The following is a 27,307-nucleotide window of genomic DNA, read 5'->3' on the forward strand; positions in this document are numbered from 1 at the left end:
AGTATATTCCAGCATCAAACAGCTCTTACCATCAGGAAGTTCTTCCTAATGTTGAGCTGGAATCTCTTTTCCTGGAGCTTGCATCCATTGTTCTGGGTCCTAATCTCTGGAAGCAGCAGAAAACAAGCTTGCTCCCTCCTCAATATGGCATCCCTTCAAATATTTAAACAGGGCTATCATATCACCTCTTAACCTTCTTTTCTCCAGGCTAAACATCCCCAGCTCCCTAAGTCGTTCCTCATAGGATATGGCTTCCAGACCCTTCACCATTTTAGTTGCCCTCCTTTGGACACACTCCAGTTTCTCAACGTCCTTTTTGAATTGTGGTGCCCACAACTGGACACAGTATTCCAGGCGAGGCCCAGCCAAAGCAGAATAGAATAGTACTATTACTTACCTTGATCTAGACATTATGCTTCTATATTGTCCTCCATTTGATGTCTTCCATTTGGAGCCTGGCTAAGAAGCCCATAGAGTGAGACCCCCTTTACTTTTCCCCCTTCAAGGATGGCATCAACCTGGCTGCAATAAGGGGATAGGATGGATCCCTCTCAAATTCCTCCCCCCCCCCCAGCATCAGCCACAGATGGCACATGCTTGATAAGACTATAGCAAAGCTTTTGACAGCATAGATTGTGAAAACCTATGGAAAGCCCTTAAAGACATGGGAGTGCCACCACATTGTAGTCCTGATGAAGATTCTGCACCAAGGACAGAAGGTTACTGTTAGAACAGAATATGGAGAAACAGAATGGTTCCCAACTGGCAAAGGGATCAGGCAAGGCTGCAGCCTTTCACCTTATCTGTTCAACTTGCACACAAAAATATAATACAAAGAGCAGTGAAGATAGGAGGAAGGAACATCAACAAGCTAAGATATGCAGACAATATGCATCACTAAGAATCACTAAGGAAAGTCAAAGAAGATAGTGCAAAGGCAACCCTAATGTTAAACAAAGAAAACAAAAATAATGACCACAGAGGATGTAGATAAATTCAACCTAGATAATGAGAAAAATGAAATAAAGGCTTCCCATACTTTGATCAGAACAGAGATTGCAGTCCAGAACATCAGAAGATGATTAGGAATGGGACGGGCAGCTATGAAAGAACTAGACAAAATCCTAAAGTGTAAAAATATACAGTGGAACACTCAAGTTAGAATCATTCAAGCGACTGTACTGTATTCCCTATTACCATGTACAAATGTAAGAGCTGGACAATGAAGAAAACAGACAGGAAGAAAATCAATTCATTTGAAATGTGGTGCTGGAGAAGAGTGCTGAAGATCATGTGGACAGCCAAAAAAACAAATGGGCCCTTGAACAGACCAAGCCAGAAATCTCCCTGGAAGCTAAGATGACAAAACACAGGCTGTCATACTTCAGGATTAATGGATGAGAAGACATGATTCAGTGGGAAAAAACAATAATGCTGAAAGGTGGAGGGAAGCAGAAAGAGAGAAAGACCGCATGATAGATGGATGGACTCTATCAAGGTCACAGGCATGAATTTATATGAACTACGCAGAGCAGTGGATAGGCTTTAAAGCTTTTTGCTCCAATATCTTTTTGTGCACAGGAAATCCTTGCATCTTTTTAAGTACACTATAGTGTGTTCTTGGTTTTGTTTGGAGTTTTTTCTGTGTCTAGGTGAATATGCATTAAGTTGTATCTTTGTCAGGAAAACCCATGATGTCTTGAGGTCACTGTAAGTCAGAAATGACTTGAAGGCACACAACAAACCACAGAGGATATAACTCCCCCACTCCCAGCTGTGAAGGAAACTGCAGTTCTGGAAAAATACTGACAGTGGTTTTAGTGGAGGTTTTTATGCACAGGTGTCCTGTCTCATTCATGAAATTAAACAGTGGGTCCACTTGTAGCACTCCAACTGGGTGATCTTGGACAAGTCACACTCTCTCTCAGTCAAGAGTCAATGAAGGGACATGAAAAACAGGACAAGCAGGAATACTGAAGTGCAATTACTGAAAAGGTGCCCATTTCAAACCCTTCTTCAGACATAAGTCAATTCCTCAGCCTATTTCTAACTTACAAAATAGAGGTAATAATGCAGCACACTTTACCTGCCATTCCTAAGAGTTAAGTGAAGCATATTTTGGGGGGGGGGGGAGGTTTAAAAAGTACTATATAAATGCTGTGCATTATATAAAAAATGTAGTGATGATGTGATTGCACCATACATGCCAGGACTGGTAGATGATGGCAGAGCTAGAATTGTTTTCTATCTACATCTACATAGATAAAAGTATCTCCTTAAATTTCCAAGACAATCCCGCCAAGCTTAACGCTCTTAACATAATATTTAATCAGAATAAAACCCTTAATACACATTCATTAGGAGATAAAGTACTTAAAATATACTTTACATCAGTATAAAACTTACATTCCTCTCTTATATACATAAAAGGCTTGCAAGTTTATGCAGATTTATTCATAAGCCAATCCTCTTTTGTACCTGTGTATGTGCGTTTAGGACTCAAGTCACGAGAATAATCAGAATCCTTACCAGTCTTCTACCTGGAAATTCATTTAAATTCTATGAGGTCTAACTTTTTTTAATCAAAGGTAGAAAATTTTTAAATATTATTTTTTTCCTCCCAACACAGATGTAGTGGATAGAAATTTCACTACAAATCAGCAGAGTCCAGTTAATATGCTTTGGTCGTTGAGAGTGTTTTCAGGAACTTAAGTAATGTACAATGAGTTTCTTCTTTCATGTCACTGGTTATTTCATTAGTCTTTTCTTCTGTCTCAAAAGTGCGTCTCGTAAAGCCAGCTGCAATACCAGGAAAATACATATCAGTATAAAGAACAAAGATCCTTGGAGAAGTTAGGTATTTCAAGAACCAAACAAATGCATTGCACAATGTTGAATATCTTGTGTAAACCCTACACACCAAACACACACGATTCCTCAATTGTGCAATCAGTTGTATTTTCAAAATGTATTCTGATACTAAGACCTAGGTCTTCAGAGAATGTAATATTAATGAAGGCGGCAGCTAGCAGGTGAGAATAAGGTCTGATCTGCAATGCAGAATTAATACAGTTTGACACGGCTTTAACTGCCATAGCTCAATGAGGGGTGGGATAAAAAATATTATTGTTGTTATTATTATTATTATTATTAACAATACAAAAAGAAAAAGAAAGAAAGAAGAAAATAAAAATAAAGAAACTAGATTTTAGGGAGGCTGAACACTATGAAGGTATTTACTTGACATAAATTTTGTGGACTAACAGCCCTGTTCTGCTCCCAATCCAACTTTTGACTAAAATCCTGTGGACTGGTTATGTGGATTGCAACCCTTTGGGCTAGGTATAAAGATATCAGTAAGCATGCTCACCAATGTTATTAACAAGGATGTATTTTTGGCTCCATCCACACAGGCCAAAAGGCCTGTGCTCGCCTCAGCCTGGTGTCATCCTGTCTGACAATGCAGGCCATATATCCCAGGCCAGGACTGGGCAGACTGGACATGGATCCACTGGATCTGGCCTGATCCCATCCCCAAAGACCCTTAATCCAGTCTAAAAAGACCAGCTGCTTGCAGAAGAGTTTTTCTGAAGCTCTGCTGTGAAAGCCAAACAGGCCTGCACACCCCTTATCTGTCGCCACCATCACATCCCCGCAAAGGTCCCTGTTGCAGCCTGTAACATCAGAAAGGGACGCCTGGCTTTGTGGGTGTAGCCAGGCAATCCGTTTCTGCTCTTACAGTCTGCGAGAAGAGCCTTCAGACAGGCTGTGATGGTAGCAGCAGGTAAAGGATGCATGGCAGTAATAATAATAATAATAATAATAATAATGATAATAATAATAATATAATAACAAAGATGTATTTCTAGCCCACCCAATCACGAAGAATCCGGGTGGGTTACAACAATAAAATACACCAAGTTACAATAAAGTTAAAAAATCAAACCCTAGACCTACCCCCCCATTCCCAGTACTAAAACAGAATTAAACAGTAATAGTATAAAAACATTAAAACATTAAAAACATTAAAGGCATTAAAAACATTAAACAAAAAAAATAGGCAGAAGGATAGGCGGGGAAAAGTAGACAAATGAGGGGACAGATATCTCTATATCTGGGGAGGGTAACTAAGTTGGAAAGGCCTGCCGGAAGAGATCCGTCTTGAGTGCTTTCTTAAAAGCTGTCAGAGTGGAAATATGACGGATCTCCTCCAGCAGGTCGTTCCATAGTTTAGGAGCAGTAATAGAAAAGGCTCTCTGGGAAACTGATGTTAGCCTAGATTTTTTTGGCTGTAATAGATTTCTTCCAGAGGAAATCCAGTAAATCCATGGCATAGAGTTGGAAAGCCTGGAGACTATCCTTGATGAAAACTACAGGAGGATATCATGGGGTTGTTAGGCCCCTAAGATTTCCTACTGAAAATGTTAGCTGATTTACAAACATGCATGCCACAAAATGGGGGAAAAGGAAGAGATAAACTGTATGTTAAAGTCAGAAAATTCTATTCTGAATCCTAGCTCTCTATTGTTGTGTCATCTTTTTGCATTTTGTTTCATCTTTTTTGAAAAAAGGTAATTATAGAGCAAAGGAATGCCTCTGAACATCTAAATCATGTAGAGTTGATTTACTGGTTGAAGAAAATTTTCTTCTCTGTGGCTCTGCCAAGCTAAGGTGTCTTTTCACCTGTGTGGCTAGCTACCCATGCGCATGCAACCATTAGCTACTTACCTGTTTCTCCCTGAACGAACGCTTATTTTTTGACCGGACATTATTGCTATATCGCATCATCATGAAATTCTTTTGCTTCTTCTTCTCTTTGTTAGTGGTGCTGGAGAATGGATTCAGTTTAGTTTTCTTTTTCACAAATTCTTTTCTATCAGTCCTGCCAGCCTAAAAGTAAAAAAAGAGTGAAGAAAGAGAGACTCATAAAAACTCATCCAAAAACCATTGCTTCATTTACTTCTTTTAAAATATGTGACTTGTTCTTTGGCCAAAGGCTGCTAACATAACATGCATAGGTGGAAACAATTTCAGGTATAATAAATACAGCAAAAATGCAGCACAATAAAAACAGCAACAGCTGAAAAATACTTTCAATGAAGCACCAACGACAAGAGTGGGCAACCTCTGAGGGTTCAGGGGCCACTTCTCCACTCCCCTGAGTGGGCTAAATCCTCTGACCCTCTCAATGACCCCCAAATTTTAGTTTCCTGGTTGGCATACTGTGCCCCAGAAGCCTAAGTCCCTACCAAAGCTGTTTTTTGGACTGAAAAAACCTTTCTTTTTTCTTTTTTAAAGCAATGGATAGGCAGCAGCTGGGCATAATTTGTAATTTTTGTGATTTAACATTCTTGGGATAAAAGTTTTTTCCCCAAAGTTTATCTAAACCTACCTAAAACAAAATGATATTCACTCTTTTCTCATACACTAAAAGGAAAGGAGTTAGATAGGCCTTCCAGGAGAGGGACTTTCTTGCTATGGCACCCAGACTCTGAAAAGCTCTGTCCTGAATATCAATCCAATATGCATCAGATGGAAGGAGGCTAACAGTATCAATTAGCTATTCCTCATAAAAGAAAACCATAGGGCACATATGAGTCAATAAATAAATTACATACATCCTCATACAAACAAATTCCATGTGTTTTGGAGAAATACCTAGCTCTGGCTTTTAACGAATTGGTCATATTGTAATTCCAAGGAAAAACATGGTAGTGAGTAAGGAATTCAATTCCTGATAATCTCAGCTGTTTTTCAAAATGATATTCCTAGTCCTTATGGCCTTGTGGATATGCTTGAAAAGAGAGGCAAAGTCAGCAATATAGCTGGATAAAATGTTTACCAGTTGGGAATATTTACCAGCTTTGCCACTCTCATAACTAGGAACACATCACAATTATGCAAAATAATCAATATTGCAAAATTGAGCCAAAAAAAGAGGTATTTTGAAAATCCAGTCTTGTTGCATTATGTTTGCTATATTTTGCTATATTCAGCTTTTATTGACCAATTGTGGTCAAGAATTTAATTTTTATTTTGTAAATTTAACACATACAAAATCCTGGGTATATTCCATTATCCGTCCTTCAAAGGTTTCCATTTCCAATTTGCCACTGCCACAAACTTCCAAAATCTTTTATATAAAAGTCTCAAGTGATTGATTGCCCTTGCTAGATGTTAATCCCCTTCAAAAGCCATATCTGTTCCAGAACACTAGTATATAATAGCAAAGAAAAAATTCCACCATTTTCCCTGCTTAGATCTATGCTATTGTTGTCAGTGAGACGGGGGCACAGACAGCTATGTTTATAAAAAGTCTGGGGGCATTCCAAGTGTGGAAAAGCACTGGGAAAACTTTTAAGCTGAATCCAGAGACAACAAAAGGAGTGCTATGTCAGAAGAAAACTTAGAGAAATTGTCAGAAAGGACAGTGAGACTCGGGGAACTTAAGGCAGCAGTGGGGCCATGTGGCCCTTAAAGAATCCCATGTAGCCCGCTTCAAACCCTAAGTTTGGGGTTTTTATGTTTTGGCCAAAAATACAGTATTTTGATCAAAAAAAAAATACTCCAGGGGTAGGAACTAGCATTCTGTGCTGTTTGCCATCATCCTCCCCTCCAGATACAGTAGAAAATAGCCCACAAATTGGCTTGAATGATTTCCACTTATAGGAAATGGGGCAGTGGAGTAGTCCACCAAGTGTCAAGAGGAGATGAAAATGGCCCACCCTTGATCTAAAGGAACTATGGGTAGAAGAAAAAGCCTGAACATAAAAGAACTGAGGGCAAAGAATCAACCAGGGCTGAGTAGGGGAGGCTTCAAATGGAGCAGTGACATCTGTGTTTTCTTGGCATGAAAAACTGGAAAGGCAGGTAAACACTTGTTGAGTAAATATAACCAAAGTAAAGCAGTGTGAAAAAGGCAATGGAGAAAGGGTTTGTTGAATTTATCATATTTATCTGATTCCAGTCAGCAAACATTTGGCTAAAGCTCTCTACTTTGGAACAGCTTACACACAAAAAGCTCTCACCATTGCTGTGGCCAGTCTTGTCTCTTTATCTGATTTGGGTTTCTTATGAAGATGTTCAATGTCCCGGAGTGAAAGCAGCTCTCCTCTGAAAAAGATCACAGGCAGTAGTAGCACTGTCTCATGTTGTAACCAAGATACTACTACTTTAGAATAAGGAATGTATAGCTATGTCCTTTAACAAAGCCTTTTTGTGGAAGCAAACTAAGGATCCATCTACACTGTAGAAATAATGCCGTTTGACACCAATCCTGGGATTTGCAGTTTTGTGCAGCACCAGCCCTGTTTGGCAAAGAATGCTAAAGATCTTGTAAAACTACAAATCCCAAGATTCCATAGGATGAAGTTACAGCACTTAAACTGGTGTGATTTCATTATTTCTACTGTGTAGATGTTCCATAAACAGACAACTTGCAGGTTGTATTGACACATGACTGTCACAGAATGCATATGAAAATGGTAACTTCATTCCATAAAGAAGAAAAGTGAAATTATATCAATGAAATCCACAGAAGAAACTGAAGAGATGTCTCAAGATGCTCAAAATATTATTATTTTATTAGTCAAAGAGAATATTTTTGTTTTATTTTTATTAGTCAAATCTAGTGTTTTTATTTTTGCCTCATAAAGCAACCATCTTTCCAGCATCTTGAGATATATGTCCAGTTTTTTACTGTTGATTTCAAAATTAACAAGTTATAACCAGCATAAATATTTGCAGATTACAGTTTTCTAATCAGGTGTTGCATCTGACAAAGTTGATTGAAGCCCACAAAAGATTAAATACTCATTTTAATAATTTGTAAGGCTAAAAAGAACCTTTTAAATATTCAGTATTGAAGGAGATGTCCCTCAGATTAAAGTATTCCACAGTGAGAAATTAACAATGGACTGATCCCTTATGTGCTGATTTGCTACATAGAGGGAGCTCTTTATGGAAGGGGGGATTTCTTCTGCTGACTGAAAACCTCTCTGTCTCTCTGAAATGTAGGCTGGCTCCAAAATTAAACTGAATGATGTGTATATACAGCATATTACTTCCCCAAATGTAAAGATGGAAATCAGATTGTTGTTATTATTGTTACTATTATTATGCCACCTTTCTCCCAGAGTGCGACCCAAGGTGGCTCACTCTGAAGGGACTCATTTAATTGATTTCAATTTTAGAAATAATTAACATCATTACAATTAAAACAATATAAAATTACTTTAAAACTCACAAAGGTTTAAAATAAGTAAAATACACACCCCAACAAAAAAATCCTCCCTGCATTATTATTATTAGTAGTAGTAGTAGTAGTAGTGGTGGTGGTGGTGGTATTTATGCAATATTATAGCTGCTGAATTTTTTAAATGTATGTATTAATGTATTAGGCTTTTGAACTTTAAAACGGGACACCTGAGACCACAGCAGACCCTGTCAGGCTCCACTCTCAGATATCCAAGGTTTCATAAAAGATTGTCCTGTTACCAACTTTGTGGCCTGTTAGAGATGCTGTTCAAGTACAGAATGTATCTACAATGTCTGCATACCTTCGCTCCTCATCAGTCTCTATTTCAATGTTCTTTCTCTTTGCAGTTTTGCCAGGTGCAGACTTGAGTTCTTTGCTGAGCTGGGCAAGACGTATTTTCTGGAACTCCTCCTGAGTGAGAAGTCGGCTGGTACTGACAGCTGCTGCTTTGGCCTTCTGTTCTTCTACAGGCATGCTTTTAATTTTTTCAGCCTTTAAAAGTGAAGATTCAAATAAGATGAGGTCTACTCAAAGAGAGTTGAGTCTTAAGCTATTCTTCTAAAATGTGCAGATGCTCATTATTGCAGTCCCCATAGGTATATACACTCAATGGCCACCTAAATATGCAGGCAAATCCACTAATTCATATATAATAGGCGGAGTGAGTTTTCATCACCATCAGGGGCCATCTTTTGTAATGCTAATGTATCTTAATTCTTCATTCCAGACCAAGGAACCCAAAAATACACCACTGGAAAAAATATTTTCCTCCCAGCTGCTTGAAGACTGTCATTAAGTTTAGAGGAAACAGAAAAGCTGTTGGGATGGTCTCAGTAGAAAAGTACAGTATGCTCATTTTGGCCCATATGTCCTAGCAATACCTGTACTTTATATTTGTTGTTCTTGTGTGCCTTCGAATTGTTTCCAGCTTGTTACCCAGAAGGTTTCTCTTGTCAAGTGGGTATTCAAATCCTCATCTCCCGAGCCCCTAGTCCAACGCTCAGACTACTAAACCACACTGGTTCTCATGTTTTCATATAGGCAGCTATATATGCTTTTAGAGTATTCAAAGCATTTCACATATGTTCTCTTAATAATTACACACTTCCTGTAATTATCCACCCTCTGTTTGTTTTCCTATATTACTGAAGGTTGGATAAGTCAGATATGTAATAGGTTAACCAAGGACTCCTAGAAAAATTGCTATTTTGCAGCTCTGTCTCTTAGCTATTATGCAATGGCAGTTCTCAGACCCTACTAAGACTTGATTTCTAGGTAGCATATACTGTAGATTGAGCATATAAAAATACTGGGTTTGCAGGCTTGAGCTAACAGAAACAAAGACTTGTGAAAACCAAAGTTGCCTTCTTCTTTTTAATTTCTATTGGCTTTCATTTTCAATAATTCACACTAAGAGTCCTAAATCCTATACTGCTGGTTTGATACAGAGCTGAGAAATAGCAACAGAGACTCTGGCCCGTTACAGATGGGCCTAAAAGTGTATGCTCCGCGCGTGCTAGGGTTAGAAAGGGGCGTCCTTTCCAGACGCCCCCAACCCTAGCACGCGCGGAACGCGCACAAAATAGCAGTGGCCGTTCCACACGGCCGCCGCCATTACGACGTCACGACCACGCCGCCTCCAAACAAGGCGGCGCGGACGTGACGTCTTTGCACCGCATGAGGGCACCTAGAGCGCCCTTTCCACGGTGCAAGAAGGAGCTCCAAAACGGAGCTCCTTCTGGGCTTTGCGTCGCTGGGCGCAGCCTTTAGATGGCTGCGCCCAGCGACGCAGAGGAGAAAGGGGCCAAGCGGCCCCTTTCTCCTCCTCCCCGCCAGGTGTCCTTGGGGCTTGAAGCCCCAAGGACAACCCTTTCCAGGCTGCGGGGAAGTGGCCTTTTGCCGCTTCCCTGCGGCCTGCAAAGCGGCAGATCAGGGCCTCGGAGGCTGCCGATCTGGCAGCTGAGGTTCCAATACAGCGGGGAAAGGGGCAGGCCGCCCCAAACGGGTGGTCTGTAACCCGCCTTACCTACAAAACATGAAACTAATATCTTCTTCCTACATCCCTGCTACCTGGGTGCAGGGCTTATATCTTAATATCATACTGATCCATTTATATAAACTGATTTTACTGGCAGGGTGTCACAGATTTGGGATGAATACAACTGCAAACACTTAGGGCTGTGCTCAGAAGTGAAGATGATGCATAATTGTTAAGACCAGGTAAAAATTAAAGAAAGCAATACTAAAGAAAACATCCTACTAGTTCTTTTTGCTCTTCATCGGAGGAATGATGTACATCAATCCATTCTCCATCTTCATCATCTTCCTCTTCACTAGAACTGGCAGTCTCCCAACCATCTGCAAAGAGGCAAGACAACAGATATCAGAGGAATGAAAACACCTGTTTAGAGAGTTCTAGAATGTAGGGCTGCATTAAGGAAACAATATCATTTCTAAAGGCTACAGCAGGTAACAAATTAGAAATACAGTATAATGCTAGGATGTGTGTGCTGTTTTATCAGCATTCTTTTGTATGTGGGTACAAGAGTGACTTTGTATTTGTTGTTGTTGTGTCATTTTTGACTTTCAGTGACCCTAAGGTACCCTTATCATAGTTTTGGGGGCAATTTTCTTCAGGGGGTGCTGTCATCGCCAACATCTGAGGCTGAAAGAGCGTAACTTGCCCAAGGTCACCCAGTGGATTTTTTACCTCAAGCTGGAAATTGAACCCTGATCTCTAGAGTTGTAGTCCTACCCTTACATTTTTAACATTTCATACAATCTGAAATTTATCAAACCAGCTTGTGTTCTCTACCACATTTTGCAACCTAATTGGCTTTACTGGAAGCACCTCTCTAGGAAAAGAAAGAAAGAAAGAAAGAAGGATAAAACTAACCCTCATGCTCTCCATCTTCTTCCTTGGCCTCAAGATCCAAGACTTCTGCTCCTGGAATATAGTTCTTGGCATCCAGTTCCCCATATTCATGAATTCTGGCCTCCAAAGTGGCTTCTGTTGGTTTACCCTAAGAGCAATTAAAATGTTTATTTATTTAAAAACTGCACTGTGTTCTACTTATAACTTCATGCAATTCCTTTAAGGAAGTAATTATTCCAGACAAAATTTAGTAACTTATAGGATTCTTCTGTTTTTAGGTGGGGACACAATCACTATTAGTGTAAAAATGTATGGTTTTTATTGCTTCACTCTCTTTAAAGTGCAGCCAATCTTAGATCAGCAAATACAAATCAACCTAGATGTGATGGAATAGCCACGTGTATTTTAATCATATTCAAAAAGGGATGTGGAGAACTACTCTTTAGATGAAATGGTGCCCTCAGCTGAAGGGAATTGAACCACAATACTTTGCTGTGCACCAGTACTTTGAGCAGTTTTCTCCCAATTCAGTTCTAGCACTGAAGTCAGATCCTGTTTGATCTTAGAAGTAAAGTTAGTCAGGTCTGGTTGGTATCTTGGATGGGAGACAGTGAACAAATACCATGTGCTGTAGGCTATATTTCAGAGGAAGAAACTGACAAAACCAGCTGCCTAAGAAGGCCCTATGAAATTCACAGGGTCACTTTAAGTTGACAGGCACCTTGAAGGCATAAGTGCATACAAACACACACTGTAGTCAGTCTAAGGAAAATTGTTTGATGCGATAGCGCCAAGTTAAATGGAAAGACAAGGTTTTGTTCCTCTCACCCATACATGCTCAAGTGTGGCTGTGTGCGCGCATGTTTGTGCATGTGCAAGCAAGCATGCATGCAAGGAAGGAAAGTAGGCAGCTTTCTCCATCCTTTTCTTTATATACAAATGGGAAGTACAAGCGAATTTTAAGAGTCACCCTATTTTGTCTCTCTTGTTAAAATATATTTCTAATTTGTATTGAAAATGTTCAGATGTGTCAATGGTTAACTAAGGTTTAAAATGATTCCTGTTGCAGGCCAGAAAGCCTAGGCCTGGAAGAACAAGTCTTCAAGGACATTTGCTGAGACATAATATAAACAAATGTATTATTGTTATGCTCTTGTGTAGTATGGTGACTTCATGAGAAAGAGGTGTGTCCACTTGGTGGGAAAGTTGATCTTGTGTGAGAACAAAGACTGATGTCTCATTCAAGCTTCTAGCATGGACTCTGAAAGAGTATAGATGTATAGTATCCTGCTGTAAAGTGTAAATAGCAGCAAAGTCAATAAACCCTCATTTGAGTGAAAATCTGTGTTGAAGTTAGTTTGTTCTTGAGTAGCAGAGAAGACTGCATCTGTTCCAGTTGGTACCAGTTCAAACCACCGGCAGTGCGAGATATCACCCATAACAAAGAGGTTTTTTTCCTAACATCTCTAGCCTAATATTATCTCATGATCCAACAGAAGCAATTCTGGATTTCAGGCAAGAGACAGTCCTCATCATCTACCATCTAATTCTTTCAGATACAGATACTGAGATTTGAACCTGGAGTCTTCAGTGTCAGAAACTGAACCGGGAACTTGGGCATACAACACACAAAATCTCTGTCACTGAACTATGGCCTCTCCTCTGCATGACTGTTACCCCATCACACTTGCACTGGTTCATATTTACATACATAGGTACTGCAGTTATTCATTCTTTCCTACTTTCTTTATAATGCAGCTTTCTTCACCTGTTTTTGTCTGAAGAAGCCTGCTTCTGAGTTTGCAATTATTTCTCCTATGCCATGTGTGTGGTCAATTGCTTATAAAGCTTGATAACAGCCAGGCTTCATATAGCATACACCTGGCTTTGGTTTCATACTGCAGAGTATGTCCTTTCCCTTGTTTAATATTATGTTCAAAATCCTTACTTTAGGCAACAAACAACTTTCTAGAATGTACAGAGACATTGTGTGGAGACTGTTCAGCTGCTGTGACCTGTGAAATGTAGGAATAGAAAAACATGTTGTTTTTCATCATTGTCTGGAACTGACTGGTACTTGAGAATTGGATGAGATTCCAATAAGAAAGGAAGAGTTCACTGCTTGTAAAAAAACTATAATGAAAACAAGGGACTGAGAAAGGAATAAAGGAATATAGGAAACAGCTGTTTGAATTGATGAGAATGTTGTGCAGGGGACAACTGTAATAGAAGACCAAAAATCCCTGCTTTTTGGACAAAGGGATCTTGTAGTACCTTTGAGACAAATTGTATGAAAGAAGTTTAGCATAAGATTTTCTAGTAGACTATGTAGACTTGGTCTACTTCCTTAAATGCATGGCCAAGTAGATCAAGTCTATGGCGGATTATACTACAACTTCTATCACTCAGGTTAGTTTCAAAGGTGCCTCAAGATCCCTTTGGATACTGATATTCTGGGACTAACGTAGCTGTCTCTCTGCTTTTGAGATAGTTGCTGAGGTTTGCTAGATTCAAGAATCTAGATTATTTTATAGACATAGGAAAGCAATTGACTCTCAGTAAGAAAAAGGGGAAATGACAGAATAAAAAGAAGACTGAACTTTATTGTAACTTGAATATTTTGTGTTCATCTTCCATTGTTTTTCAATTAATTGGATGCCATGGTTTTATAATCCAAATTGTCAAAAATATCTTTTGATATAAAGGTGGGCAAGATGAGAATACTACAACTGTGAAATATCATTTTAAGACATTCTCATTTCAGCAGTATGCCCATCCCAACTCAAATCAGTAGACCTTAATTTTTTTTTAAACAAAAGATTACCCTCACAAGTTTTCTCTGTACAAACAACTGGAAGGCTTCTTTGCATTGAAAACATATAGAAAATCAAACTATCCTTTTCTGCAGCAGTCCAAACCACTGTAGCCCACTCTCTGTCTCAGAAAAGGTAATGTTACAAACAGGAAAGCCATGAAAGACTTAGCAAGACAATTTTTTCCTTATTATAAAAATTCCAAGTACTATTTACCCTGAACTTTTTCTGCAACATCTGTGGATTCAGTGATCGGAACAACTGTATCAACGTTCTTGCTGACATCATTACATCTGTAAGAAAAACAAATTGAAGGTAATCTGTAAAATAGGATTATAAAGTACACTTGTTAATTACACCAGATTTTTGTTCCAATAATTACTTTCCACATCCTTAAAAATAGCAACATGTAAAGCACACTATCTCTCAAGAATGAGAAATATCAGTAAATAAGAGACTGCATGCATTTGGAATCAAGTAAAATCAATAGCCCTGTGTGCAGATATCTGGCACATGGTACACAGCACATTGTAAATTTTACAAGTTCCTAGTTCTCCAGAGCAAGATAATGGACAATCTAAAGATATATTTATGTCAAGTTTTGTACACATGCACACTAGCAAACTTACTCTTATTTTTATGAGATTTGTACTGTGCCAGGTCTTGAAGCAAGTCTTCTGTCATGGCCAGAGGACACCTAGCTGATATTTCTTTAATAGCATTAATTCTGCAAAGTTGAAAGTATAAAAACACTGAAATAACAGAATCCAATAAAATATGTATGCTTCTGGGACAGATAACTGTCCAAGCTACTACTTCCCAAGCTGTCACATGTGAAGTACTGACACTTCCACTAGCTCCATGTGCCAGGGACCAGCAGACAATGGCTTGTGGACTGGCACCAGTCCCTGTACCATCACTTTGAGTAGCACTGGTCTGAGCTATCCTCCCTTATTGCTTCAGCTCTGAGGACCCCTCCACCCCAGAATCCAGGCATTAGGTAGTTGAGAGCCAGCAGCTGCCTCTTCTCATTGCTGCCATTTCCTCCTCTCTGCATGAACATGGCAAAAGTATAACTGTTAGCATAGTTGATCATTATGGTTATACAGTGCAACAACTGGAGGTTTTATTCTCTTCCTGTAACTCAGCAGTGAGAAGCATCTCTACAGCCCAATTAGTTTCTGAGGGTCCTCACCAAGAAGGCTCTGCTTTGTATGTTTACCAGCTTGATTTCTTGTACAGATGGAACAGCAAGGAAGCAAAGGTTTCTATCTCCCACCTACTGTACTCTACATCCAAGCTCACACACTTCTCTGTACCCTCCAGCCATTACTTACCCAACAGTCATCACTTCCCCAGAGTTTTTGTCTGTGACAAAGTTGTTGGCTATTGTCATCAGAACTGATTGGACAATCTGATGGAAAAGAAACAAATCTATATACAGATCTAGCATTTACAACTGTTGTTTTAATTACCGTACATTCAATGACTCTTATAATTATACATGCAAATGTACAAACGTCTTCACAAGCCTGGACATATGATCTTTTTCTGTCTTGGGAAATAAATTATAGGTAAGAAAATAGCATATGTTGCATCAACATATGTTAACATAACATTCAAACTTCTGCATCACACAGAACTCGTTCTATTCCTGTATAAGGCTACTTCAAATCACATCAATGTCCTCTACAAAAGGCAATTCAATGTAGGAAAGAATAACATGTACCCTGTTGTGAAATATGATTATCACAGACACACCTATTGGTGTGGCTTTCAAAATGACTTCTTTCACAGAAATCACTCCAAACTGGAGGACAGTCCACCCCAAGCATCTGCTGTCACTCCTGCAAGGTGCAATAGATACTAGTATTTGTGCTAAGAGGCAAACTGAGCTCACAAAGGTCACCTTGTTGTGTGGCATCAATTTAAGAAGCATACTCTGACCTAGCAAGTTTCAAGGCACAGTGGGAATGTGTACAGATATCATCAGGAGCATGTTTTTAGGAGGACAAGTCTCAGAACGCTGGCTGGAGGAGTCTGCTTCTACGTAATATTTACTTCTGTGAAGGGTATATGTTGCTATCTCCAAATCAATCACTTTATTTATAACCTGTCTTTTCCCCTCAACCAGGACTCGGAGAAGTTAAATGAGATATTCAGTATTTACTATATAAACATTCTTCCCACATGGGGAACATGGAGGCTCAGCAGTTATTTCTCACCGGTTACTCTACAAAGATTAATCAACAGGATTTTGACAATCCTCACCTCAGGTGGGACAAGCTGATGACATGCTTGGGCAGCAAACAGGAGAATCTTGGTGACTTCTATTAAAAATCCAAACAAAATGGCAGTCAAAAGACAGAACTGTTATAGAGATGGGAGTGTACGCATTTTTAATTTTATTTTTTTGTTAAATAAATGATCACAAAATGATTGATATTAAAAACAAAGGTAGCTGCCTTGTACCAAGTTAGCTTATAAGCCTGCCTAGCTCAGTATTCTTGACTCTGGAGGTGAAAACTGTGTGGACCTCCAGATGTTGTTGAACTCCCAGCAGCCTTAGCCAGCAATACCAATGGTGAGGTACCATGGAACTTGCACTTTAGCATCAGGAAGCATAATTGCTGGTTTAATGACTCTCCAGGGTTTCATGTGAGATCCTTTTCCCCCGCAACTAACTTTACCTGGAGATGCTGGGGACTGAACCTGAGATCTTTTCTATGGCAAGCTCTGTTATAGCCCTTCACATATTATATTCTAGCTTTCTGAAAACTTCTGTAGCATTATGCCAGTTTTGCAACCTGGATTTTTATTTCAGTTATAGGTGCTTTGATATGCTTTGTTGTAAGCTGCCTTGGATCCCTTTGTGGGAGGAAGGCAAAATATAAATTAAAATGAATATTTTATATCCTGTCATTTTCAAACAGTGGGAGAAAGAAACTCTCACAGGGAGATAAATAGATGAAATATTTTAAAACACAAATAGGCCAGAGAAGAAAGTCAACAGAAGGAATTTCACTCCTTCGTCAAGTGGCCAGTTTCTTTGGAAAAGGAACATTCTTCACTGGTAATTCATAATATGACTTCAACCATTAAAACTGAGTCCTACAGAGAAGCAATTTAGATCATAATTTAAATAAAATCATCCCTTGAAACAGAAATACGAACATAGCGAAAGCGAGCAGATGAATGCTTACCTCTCTGGTGTGGCTGTAGGTATCGCTGGACAAAAGGGTAAAAGTTGAAGAGGAACAGCTGGGGAGACACATCATTTGCAAGAAGTTAGCTATTGTTAAGTTTTCTTATGACAGTTTTCCTGGTGTTGACTATTTTTTTAATTTTAAGTTAAGACTCCTTTGCCCTCTTAGCCCATTTAAATCTTTATCTTAATTCCCCTTACAAATTGGTGGTTTTAACTACTGCTTTATTTCATGCTTGATTTTGGCTTTCCAGTTTTTATTGCATTCAGTTTGTTGGCTCATCTGAGCTTGCCAGAATATTCCAGGCTGCCCTGGAATATTCTGTCTGTGAATTCGCTCCCAAATTCACCCCTTACCTTTCCAGTTGTCCTTACCAGCAAAAATAGGTGGCTGCCTTCCCATGCAGTTCCCGTTCATTTCCTGGCACTTCTGCTAAGGTCAGAATAAGGTGCTCAGCCACGCTATTGACACTGTGCACCTCATTCTGACCTCAGAGTGACTTATGGCTACCATGGTGGCACCAGATGACAAATAGGACCACAAGTGAAAAGGCAGAAGCCATTGTCACTGAAAAAACCCTGAAAACCCACAGCAAATTATTAAATGTGAGTTAAAGGGGGAAAGCCCTGAATCAGGTGTAGGCATCATGAAGACTGTCCAGACCTTATTCAGGGTGTTGGCCCTGAATAAGCAGGATTCAGTGAGCCCATGGGAAACTTAAGGTAAATCACCTATGCAGACAAGGCCAAAGTAGGTCCTTCCATACGACGTCATTGCTTTGTGTCTAGCTATAAGAAAATAGCCGGGGACTTGTCTGTGACTTCCCTGTTCTCCACCAACCAGGACATGACCAGAGGCAGGAGGGTGTTGATAAGAAATGGTGGGCTTGAGGCAAAATTTTCTGGATTTTGTAAAAATTGGATATACATAATGAGATATCTTGGAGATGGGACTCAAGTCTAAACTAGAAATTAATTTATGTTTCATATACAGTTTATATGCATAGCCTGGAAGTAATTTATATGCAATATTTTTAATAATTTTGTGCATGAAACAAAGTTTGTATATACTGAACTATCAGAAAGCAAAGGTGTCACTATCCCAACCACCATGTGGACAATTTTGGATTTTTCAAGTATTCTGGATTTTGGAATTCCAAATAAGGGATATTGATTTGCTGAATTATGCAGCAAATAAAAATGTTTCCAAGAATGAAACAGTCTTTGCCAAGTGCCGAATGATGACTGAAGTAGGCCCAAGGCATTTCACAACTTGGGGATAGTACTGAAAATGCCTGCTTGTGAGAAATCATTTACAGAACCTCAGTATGTGGGAGGACTTGAAGAGATGCTTCCAAAGAGCATTTCAGAACAAAAGTAGGAATGTATGGGAAGTACAGATTTTACAGACACCCAAAAGCCCTATTAATGTCAGACCCACTCTTCATACCTCATGAATTCCAACAAGTCGAGAAATAAGATCCATTAACATCATTTTTACTTCAAATCTTTCCTTTGAGGATTCAAGCTGTTTTAACAGCTTCTCTGCAAAGTCTGAACCAATATAAAAGAAAGGAGATATTAGATAAGGGGAAAATACATATCCTTAATTCACAAAGGAAACATTATCACCCCACACCTTATAGTAAGATGTGCTGAGACCTCTATTCTTCTAGAGTTGCAGAGTGATGACTCCACCTACTAATTTTCATTTGTGGCCACTAGCCTTAAGGAATAGGGTACCAATTTTGTAGATCCTCTCTACATAACCTTTGGTCATGCTTTCTTGAAAATTAATAACCATCTGATCTGCCCCTTTTTGCTGAGGAGACAGAATAAAATCCTATCTACTTCCATGGAGAAATACAGTAAGTATCTAAGTGTCTCTTGTATCTTTCTTGCAGGGAATAATGGAGTACAGCTGCCTTACTAAACAATAAAAAAGCAAGCTATGAGAGGTTATTATTAATATCTAGAGAACCTGGGGACAAGTTGAACTCTTCAACTGGTGCACAGCAACTTGAGAGAATTGTTTTTATTCTTGGCTAAGTAACATATTCCTTGCTGGAATGCCTGCTCTGTATTTCTTCCCCTTCTATTTTTCTGTTCCCTCTATAACCATTAATTTATTTTGTGAATGATCCACTCATACACAATGAGAATGAAGTCTCTGTCCTCTCATTCATATTTACTCCTGCCTTTTCCTCTATTTTAATCAGTCCCATTCCTATATTACAAAAAGGGTATGTTATAAAATGGAAGCATAGCAGCCTGAAAAGGGGTACAGCCAGAAGCAGATGCAGAGGATTAAAAAAAAAACCTTAGGGCAATTTATCAGGCTTTGAATCAGCTTTGTTGTTGTATCCCTTCAAGTAGTTTCCAACTTATGGCAACACTAAGGCGAACCTATCATGAGGTTTTACTTGTTCAGAAGGGCTTTGTCATTGCCTTCCTGTGAGACTGAGGAGTGTGACTTGCCCAAAGTCATCCACTGGGTTTCCATGAATGAGCAAAGATTCCCAACCTGGTCTCCCTGAGTCCTACACTCAAATCATTACATCACATTAACTTTATAGGGAGTCACCTACCTTATTGTTTTAATTGGAGCACAAATACTGCCTTCAAAGCTTCAGGACAAACATCCATTGATAGAATGACTCTGCCATTCTTCCCAATAACTATATTTGAACCCCATTGTTTTATTCTGCTTTTACCCTTTTCTGTTTGACCATCACCCCTTGTGAGGAGCATGTATGCATAGAGTACTTGCCCTGGGGATCATGGATTAAATGAATAGCTGAGAAGTTGAACACTTCTGGCTTTTTCTTCTTTTTGTGTTTCTGTGCAAGAGGGAGAGACATAAGAGATGTCTATTAGGTTGCAAGTGAGTAAATGAATTTCACAGATCAGGTTGGAAGTTAAGCTCTTCATGAGCAGATGTATAGTTGAGAAAATTATGGACATGTTCTTTCAAGTAAAAAAAGGCCATCTATAGTCCTCATACTAGGCACTGTCTGTTGTGCCCTCGAGCCTGCAGGATGTCCATGCCTGGGCCAATGCCTGGCCAATACTTGCACAAGTTCTAAAAATTAGGAATCTTAACAAGTGCAAGTCTGAGTAACGCAGCCATTTCTCGGATTATTACTCTATATAGAATTGAGATGTCTGGACAAATAAACACAGGCCCTCTGCAAATATTACAAGCAAACATGGAAGATCCAAGACCAGCAGAAAAGCCTGGTCAATGGAACAGGCCAACACTTTCCATCTGGCAATGGCCAGCCTCTATTCACTGAGAAGTTGATGTGACTCCTATCTAGAGGGGCAAGAGGCAAAGTGAGTGGCAGGAAGCCAAGGGTTGGGGCTGTGGGGCTGGCTTGGAGGGGGGATCCGTCACACATACTTTCATTGGCTGTTTCTCTCCAACCTTTCCAGGAAGGGAACTTTCTCAGTTCTGCTCCTGAAGAGCGTTTACAGCACGGACGGTTACAGTGGGACCATGTGGTTAGAGTACAATCAACACCATACTGAACCATTTGCTATGCTGCTTAAGGCTGATGGGAGATGCACTCTAGCAGCACTGGGAGGAGCACACATCCACCACTGGAGGAGCTGGGGACAGAAGCCAGGTCCCTTTACACCTCACCTATGGGGTTGTGGACCTTCTAAAAAGCTTACTCTGGTGTACATAGTCTTCACAACACCCCTGTGCAGTTGGCTCATTTGAATGGCCCCGTTTACCCAATGACTTTCATAATTGAGTGGGAAACTGAACTCGTGTCTCTTTAGTCCATCACACTACCATGCTACAAACCAGATTCTGCATACTATCCCACTGTAATTTTCCCTGCTCACCTTTAAGACTTTCATAGCCTTCTCTAGCTTTTTCTTGTTCTTTGTGTTTTTCCTTCCTGTGGAATATCGCACCATCAAGTCCCTTGCTGTGGGACCATCATCCTTGGGAAAGAGAGGAGAACAGTTTAGGAATAAAATAAAACTTTACTGCATAGGGGAAAGCAGGCAATTAAGCTGGAGTGTGCCCAGAGGACGGCAATCGACATGTTAAAAAGTCTACAAATCAAGCCCTATGAGGAGATAAATATGTTTAGCTTGAAGAAGTGACATCATAGCCATCTATAAATATTTCAAAGGATGTCATGTAGAGGATGGAGTGAATTTTCTGTCTCATGCTCCTGAGATCAGAACATAAGACAACGGATTCAGTTTATAAGAAAAGAGATTCCAGCTAAATATTAGGAAAACATTTTCATTGTAAGCGCTGTTTGACACTGAAATAGACTGCCTCAGATAGTGATGGAGCTTCGCTCTTTGGACTTCTTTAAACAAAGGTTTGATGGGAATTTTTCAGGAGTTTTTTTTTTAGTTTTGTTTTCTGCATGGTAGACATTTAATCTACATGGTCCATGTAGACCCTTTCATTCGTATGGATGGCATCCTGTTAGTGAAGTAAGTACCATTCCTGTTTACCTTTTGGTGACTGTGCAGGTCAATATTCTGTTCCAACCATATAATGACCCAACCCCCACCCCACCTGCACCGATCTCACAAGCCATGCAATTGCCCTCCAAAGCAATTTTCATGTTGACAGAGTGGAGGATTAGTGGCAATTCATCCAGTTCTTTTTTTTAGATGGACATACTGCAAGGACAGCAGCTTCAGGGAACATCCCAAGAACCAGCTACAGCATGTTAACCTAAAAAGGGGGCTGGACATGTCACCACTGATTCCCTTTCTCTCCAGTAACATGGATATTGGCATGTTGGAGAGGCTGCATGGCTTAGAAGGTGGGCTGTGGGGTGAGGGTAAGGAAGAAGCATCAGAAGATATATCTGCGCAAGGCATGTATGTCTTACATAGGCACATCTTGGCCTATGATTCCATTTGTCACACTCACCCCACTTGGCTATATAAAAAGAAATCTTGTATCTTTTTTCACAAACCATGCTGTACAGTCCGTCCTCGCCTTACGCAGGGGATCCGTTCCGGATCCCTCCGCGTAAGGTGAATTCCGCCTATGCTCGAGCCCCATTGGAAACAATGGAGCTTGTGCGCGGCGGCGCAGGCGCGCAACGGGCGCACGTGCCCATTCAATTGAATGGGACGCGCTGCCCCATGCGCGGCCCGCGGCTTGAGTGAGTATGCTCAAGGCCGCGTATGGCGCGGGCGCACTGTACAATAGGAAGCATCATCATACATAACAGCATAACGCTTTAGCCAATGGAATTACACACATGCAATCTGGAAGGAACAAACATCCCCACCCCACTGCACTAGAACATTTACTCTCTAAAGATCTGCCATAATTTTTTAAACAGAAGAGCATTCAATCAAATGAGCTCTCATCTACAACCAGAAACAGAAATGAGAAAAGGGATGTTTTTGACTACAAGCTCCCATGCAGCATGACCAGTGGCTGTGCTGGCTGGGCAGTTCAGAGACCTGCAGTCCAACAAAGTGACAAAGCCCAGCCAACCATGTGTCACCTCAAGTCATCAAGTTCTTATTCCACATTCATAATGCACTAACCTCTGATTCAGAATCACTGTCTTTCTTTTCATCTTCATCCTTCCCAAGGAAAAATGTCAAGCCAGCAACTAGTATCTGAATAGATATGGAGTGTGTGTGTGTGTGTGTGTGTGGCGGGGGTGGCAGTGGGAAGAGGCAGAAAAAAAGAGATACTCATTATTTTGCAGCCAACATCATGGAAAACATTTGGTTCATACTCTACTGAACTAGTAAAGGCAAACATTTATAGCCTTTCAGACACTGTTGTACTACAAATCCCACAAGACCTAGCTAGAAAAGGCAATTGTGAAGAATGCTCAAAGTTGGGGTTCAACAATATCAAAGGCCACATATTCCCCATCTGTTATAGTCCCTCTACCAAAAAGAGGGTCCAGAATCAGAATAAACATTTTATTTATTACATTTACATCTCACATTTCCATGAGTGTACTGATGACAGTAAGAAGAAACTAAAATTTCACAAAGCAATTACAGTAAGGTAGCTTTGCCAATAAACTCACAAATGTTACAAAGTATGATCACAAATGTTATTAATTGACAGTATTTTCACTAGTTTATTAAGAGACTAGTAATTTGTGTTCTCATGCTGTTCCTGGGCAGGAAATCCCGTTTATTTACATCAGTATGAATGAACATTAGATTTAGATCAAGCCAAATACAAAATGAGCACCTTCCTGATGTGAACTCTTTCCCCAAAGTGAACAGAGCTGAAGTTGTGCTTGGATTGGATGGCAGGGTGGGATTGTTGAAGTTATATCTGTTTAAGATCTCAAACCTCTTTTTCTTTCACTTTTTCAAATATCTTAAATCAACCCTTATCAACCTTCTTTGATTTCCAGCAATAACCAATGGGAGGAGGGACAAACCTTTGGACTTCCAAAATTTTGACTTGGGCCCAAATCATTATGATCCAGTACTGTATTAAGGTGATTTTGAAAAGACTGAAATACAGTCTGAAATGAATCTCACATGTTACTAGAAGGTGCCATAAAACTACACTGTTCTGCAATAGATTAACATGGCTAGCAATCTGCGTTTTGTCAAAACTGATAATTTATTTATTATTTAATTTCTCACCTTTGTGACTTTGGAAAAGCAAGCTGTAGTAATGACATTCACTGTTTTAGCATCATTCCTGTTTTTTAAAAACAAAACAAAATAAAATCCATTGACACCTTGATATCAGAATTGATAATTTGAATACATTATGTTTTGTTTTGCGGTTGTTTATTTTGGAGCATTTTCATACTCTGAAATCTATTTGTGACCTACCAGATATTCCTTCTGTACAGCTCTATCATCACGTCCAATGATATCTTGGCTGCAGTTGGATTGCTATCTTGTAGCATTGTATACATAAAATTCTGAAGTGCCTAACAAACAAACAGGAAAGATTGTCAAATGAATAATTATTTTATGTACTACCCAAAGGTCAAACCTGATCCAAAGAAATGGAAGACAACTCACTGTGTTTAATTTATTATTTTTGTGCTTCGCATTAACATTCTTGATATCCGTCACAATGTGGGTGTACAGTGTCTGCCAAAAAATGAACATCAGAACTCATTAACACTGGTTGCTGCAAATCCTTAAGAGTTTTCTCAAGTAAAATGAACTACAACTGAGATGTACCATGCTGTATGACAGGTTGGGCCCCAAAATGGAGACTGGCTCAATGAATACCAGAGAGTTTTATTGGTCCTAGTCAAACAATGGCCACTACAATACAATGGTTGCCATCTGTGGGTTTTTATATAGCTAGTAACATTTTAAAAACTGGCTCCCATTTTTGTGAGCTTACAAACTAATTTAAAGTTAGTGGGTTACAGTAGGAAGATAACAGAGCAGAGGTAGACACTCTCTCCGTTTGTAAAATCCTGTAGGAAAATATTGGAATACATCCCTAAATAAACAAAATCTTTTATTAGTGTGGTTGCCTTACCTTGCTGGGGAAGTAAGGCGTAAATGTAAATCTGAGAAGGATTTTTTTTTTGACAGGGAAAATAAACTGGGCTGAAGTGAATGATGAAATCTTTTAAGTAGGTACTCCTAGTCATTTATGGGAGATGCAAGTATATCACTTCTTTTCACCATCTTAATAATAAATTTTACGTTCCAAGAAAGTAATTCTGAACTTATTTTTTTTAACGGGGAGTACAAAAAGGTTCCTACTTACTTTTCGTAAGAGTTTGTCATGGCAACGAAGTAGTTCAAAGAAAAGTTCCAACAAGCTTGTAGGGTTAATTAGGTTCTTATTCCGCAACAAGATCAGAGCTTTGCAAAGGGTCTGCGAAAGTAGGAAAGAAGTTATCATGGACTGTGATCATATAATGAGAACATGCCATGCCATAACCTATATTGCTAGCATTAAAAACCTCCCTGTACATTCCTGAGTGCTCTGCCTAATTTCCCACTCCCTTGGAAATATTATCTCTATGCTCTTCCCCTGTTCTAGCCATGCTCGCTGATGGTTTCTAGATGCTATAGTCAAAAAGGTTTTCCAAACCCTACACATGTTAGTATTTTAACATGAAACCCACCATCCGAAGATCAGCATCCAGGACTGTGTGATTAAAGGAGAGAAGCTCCTTCAGTTGTTGTGGAAAGTCTACAAGATGTTGAGGGTAGCAATGCCCAACCTGTCTCAAATTAAAAGAAAGGATGTCAGAAAGCATCTCCATAACAGAATCCATTTATTACACATATTATTTATCTATTTTAGCTTAAAAACAGTCTGGGCAAAAGTTAAGGGGCCTGGCTGGGGGAGGGACATAACATCCTTCCTTTATATTTTGCAACACCAAGCTCTGCTGAAACTTCTATAAACCATCAATTACCTATGCGGTTCCATCCTGCAACTCAGCCCAGGACTCTCCTGCTGTGTCCGGATTGCATAAATAATCCAGTTTGACACCACTTTAACTGCCATGTCCTAATGCTACGTAGTTTTGTGGCACCAGAGCTCTCTGACAGAGAAAGCTAAATGTCTCACAAAACTACAAACTACAAGAATTCCATACCATTGAACCATGGCAGTTAAAGTAGTATCAAACTAGATTATTTATGCAGTGTGGATGCAGCCTCCATTGTTTCAGAACAACTTGGAAATGTTACCCATTCGGAATACAAATCACAGAATCCATCATCCTGGCTGGTGGATTCTGGGAGTTGTGATTCAGCCCCTCTTTCCTAAGATTTGCACTTTCATCCCTCTTTAAAGGTTTCTGACTCTGTTGGTCTTAGAAATATCAATTTTCTTCCTCCAGAATGGGATGCTTTGATTGAGATTTCCTGGATGGCAGAATGGGGTTGGACTGGATGGCCTTTGTGGTCTCTTCCAACTCTATGATTCTATGAATTATTTTATGTTGATGGTTTACTTTGTATTTTTTAAAACGGAAATATGATCTCTTTCTGTAAATAAGATCTCCTAGTTATTTACAGGCCTTTGATAATTCTATCTTTACTTCTTACAAGAGACTCAAGCCAAGCCAACCTCTCTGTACACATATACACAAATCGTGCCACGTTACCTGTGCCAAGAACATCACCAGTTCAGCCAGGTCTTTATTGGGCTTAGCTGGCTGCAGTTTGAATATCTCCACATTGGACTGGTAATGACGATATTGTTGAAGAAACTAAAACAAACGAAGGCATACACACAAAAGTCAAAATGTTACAGTACTTTTATTTCAGTTTTGCCAAACATTTCAAAAACATCTACTATTTTACCCTTTTCAGCCAGATCAAGAGCGAGGTCTGGAATGTAAGAAAAGGCTATTACGGTCCAATGTTACCATAACTATGGAACTACACAGCGGTGTAAGTAAAAAAGACATCATTCTATTACTGTATATGCAATGCAATATCCTGGGCTGAGAAAACAATTAGATATAACACAAGAGCGTGCATTTCTCTGTATCTTTCAGATAACTTTGGGGATGAAAGATTGCTGATTCTACTATAAACCCTGATTATTTGCACTCTTTCTCTCCCTTCAGTTCTTATTTAATCCGCAGATTAGCTTTCCCCAATTCTTCAAAGACTGAACTATTACTTCCACCAACGTCAGGCAACAGGACCATACCCTTTCTCTGCCAGGCAGCTCTGGTGCCACAACAAATTACAGTTCCCAGGGTTCCAAAGGATGGAGCCAGGGCAGTTAAAGCGGGGCCAAACTGGATTATTCCTGCAGTGCAGACACAGCCTAAATCATAAGGGATTCCTCCTCATTCTACCCCTGACTGAAGCTGCGTCCGCACTGCAGAAACAATCCAGTCTCACGCCGCTTTAACTGTCCTGACTCAGTGCTGTGGAATCCTGGGATCTGTAGTTTTGTGAGGCATTTTAGCCTCATTTAGTGTTTCTAACTGGGAAGCTTTGGGATAACTTAGACAAGGGGCCACATCCGCACTGGTTCAATGCTATGGAATCCTGGGAACGGTAGTTTATTGTGGCTCCAGAGCTCTCAGACAGATAAGGCTCCATGTCCCAAAAAACTACAGTTCCCAGAATCCCATAGCCTTGAGTTAGCAGTTAAAGCAGTATCAAACCGGATTATCTCTGCAATGCGGATGCAGCCTGAGTTGGACTGATGCCCGAAGGGAGCC

General features: G+C 39.7%; 1 protein-coding gene across 1 annotated transcript in view; it reads right to left on the bottom strand.

Moving 5' to 3' along the window:
• Positions 1-2,306: 2,306 nt before the first annotated feature.
• Positions 2,307-27,307, bottom strand: part of SDAD1 (SDA1 domain containing 1) — a 25,200-nt gene continuing 199 nt past the window's right edge. The window contains exons 2-22 of the mRNA XM_042467288.1: positions 26,231-26,335; positions 25,238-25,336; positions 24,874-24,984; positions 24,165-24,236; positions 23,970-24,070; positions 23,775-23,832; positions 22,698-22,772; positions 21,006-21,107; positions 19,921-19,990; positions 18,601-18,704; positions 17,149-17,206; positions 16,217-16,275; positions 15,283-15,359; positions 14,575-14,672; positions 14,162-14,238; positions 11,154-11,280; positions 10,518-10,615; positions 8,559-8,749; positions 7,029-7,113; positions 4,729-4,890; positions 2,307-2,799 (exon numbers count right to left, since the gene is read on the bottom strand). Of these exons, the coding sequence (XP_042323222.1) occupies positions 2,749-2,799; positions 4,729-4,890; positions 7,029-7,113; positions 8,559-8,749; positions 10,518-10,615; positions 11,154-11,280; positions 14,162-14,238; positions 14,575-14,672; positions 15,283-15,359; positions 16,217-16,275; positions 17,149-17,206; positions 18,601-18,704; positions 19,921-19,990; positions 21,006-21,107; positions 22,698-22,772; positions 23,775-23,832; positions 23,970-24,070; positions 24,165-24,236; positions 24,874-24,984; positions 25,238-25,336; positions 26,231-26,335 (1,980 nt within the window). The 3' untranslated portion in view covers positions 2,307-2,748. The remainder of the gene's footprint in view (positions 2,800-4,728; positions 4,891-7,028; positions 7,114-8,558; positions 8,750-10,517; positions 10,616-11,153; positions 11,281-14,161; positions 14,239-14,574; positions 14,673-15,282; positions 15,360-16,216; positions 16,276-17,148; positions 17,207-18,600; positions 18,705-19,920; positions 19,991-21,005; positions 21,108-22,697; positions 22,773-23,774; positions 23,833-23,969; positions 24,071-24,164; positions 24,237-24,873; positions 24,985-25,237; positions 25,337-26,230; positions 26,336-27,307) is intronic.

Source organism: Sceloporus undulatus, chromosome 5, assembly GCF_019175285.1.
Source record: "Sceloporus undulatus isolate JIND9_A2432 ecotype Alabama chromosome 5, SceUnd_v1.1, whole genome shotgun sequence".
Lineage (NCBI taxonomy): Eukaryota > Metazoa > Chordata > Lepidosauria > Squamata > Phrynosomatidae > Sceloporus > Sceloporus undulatus.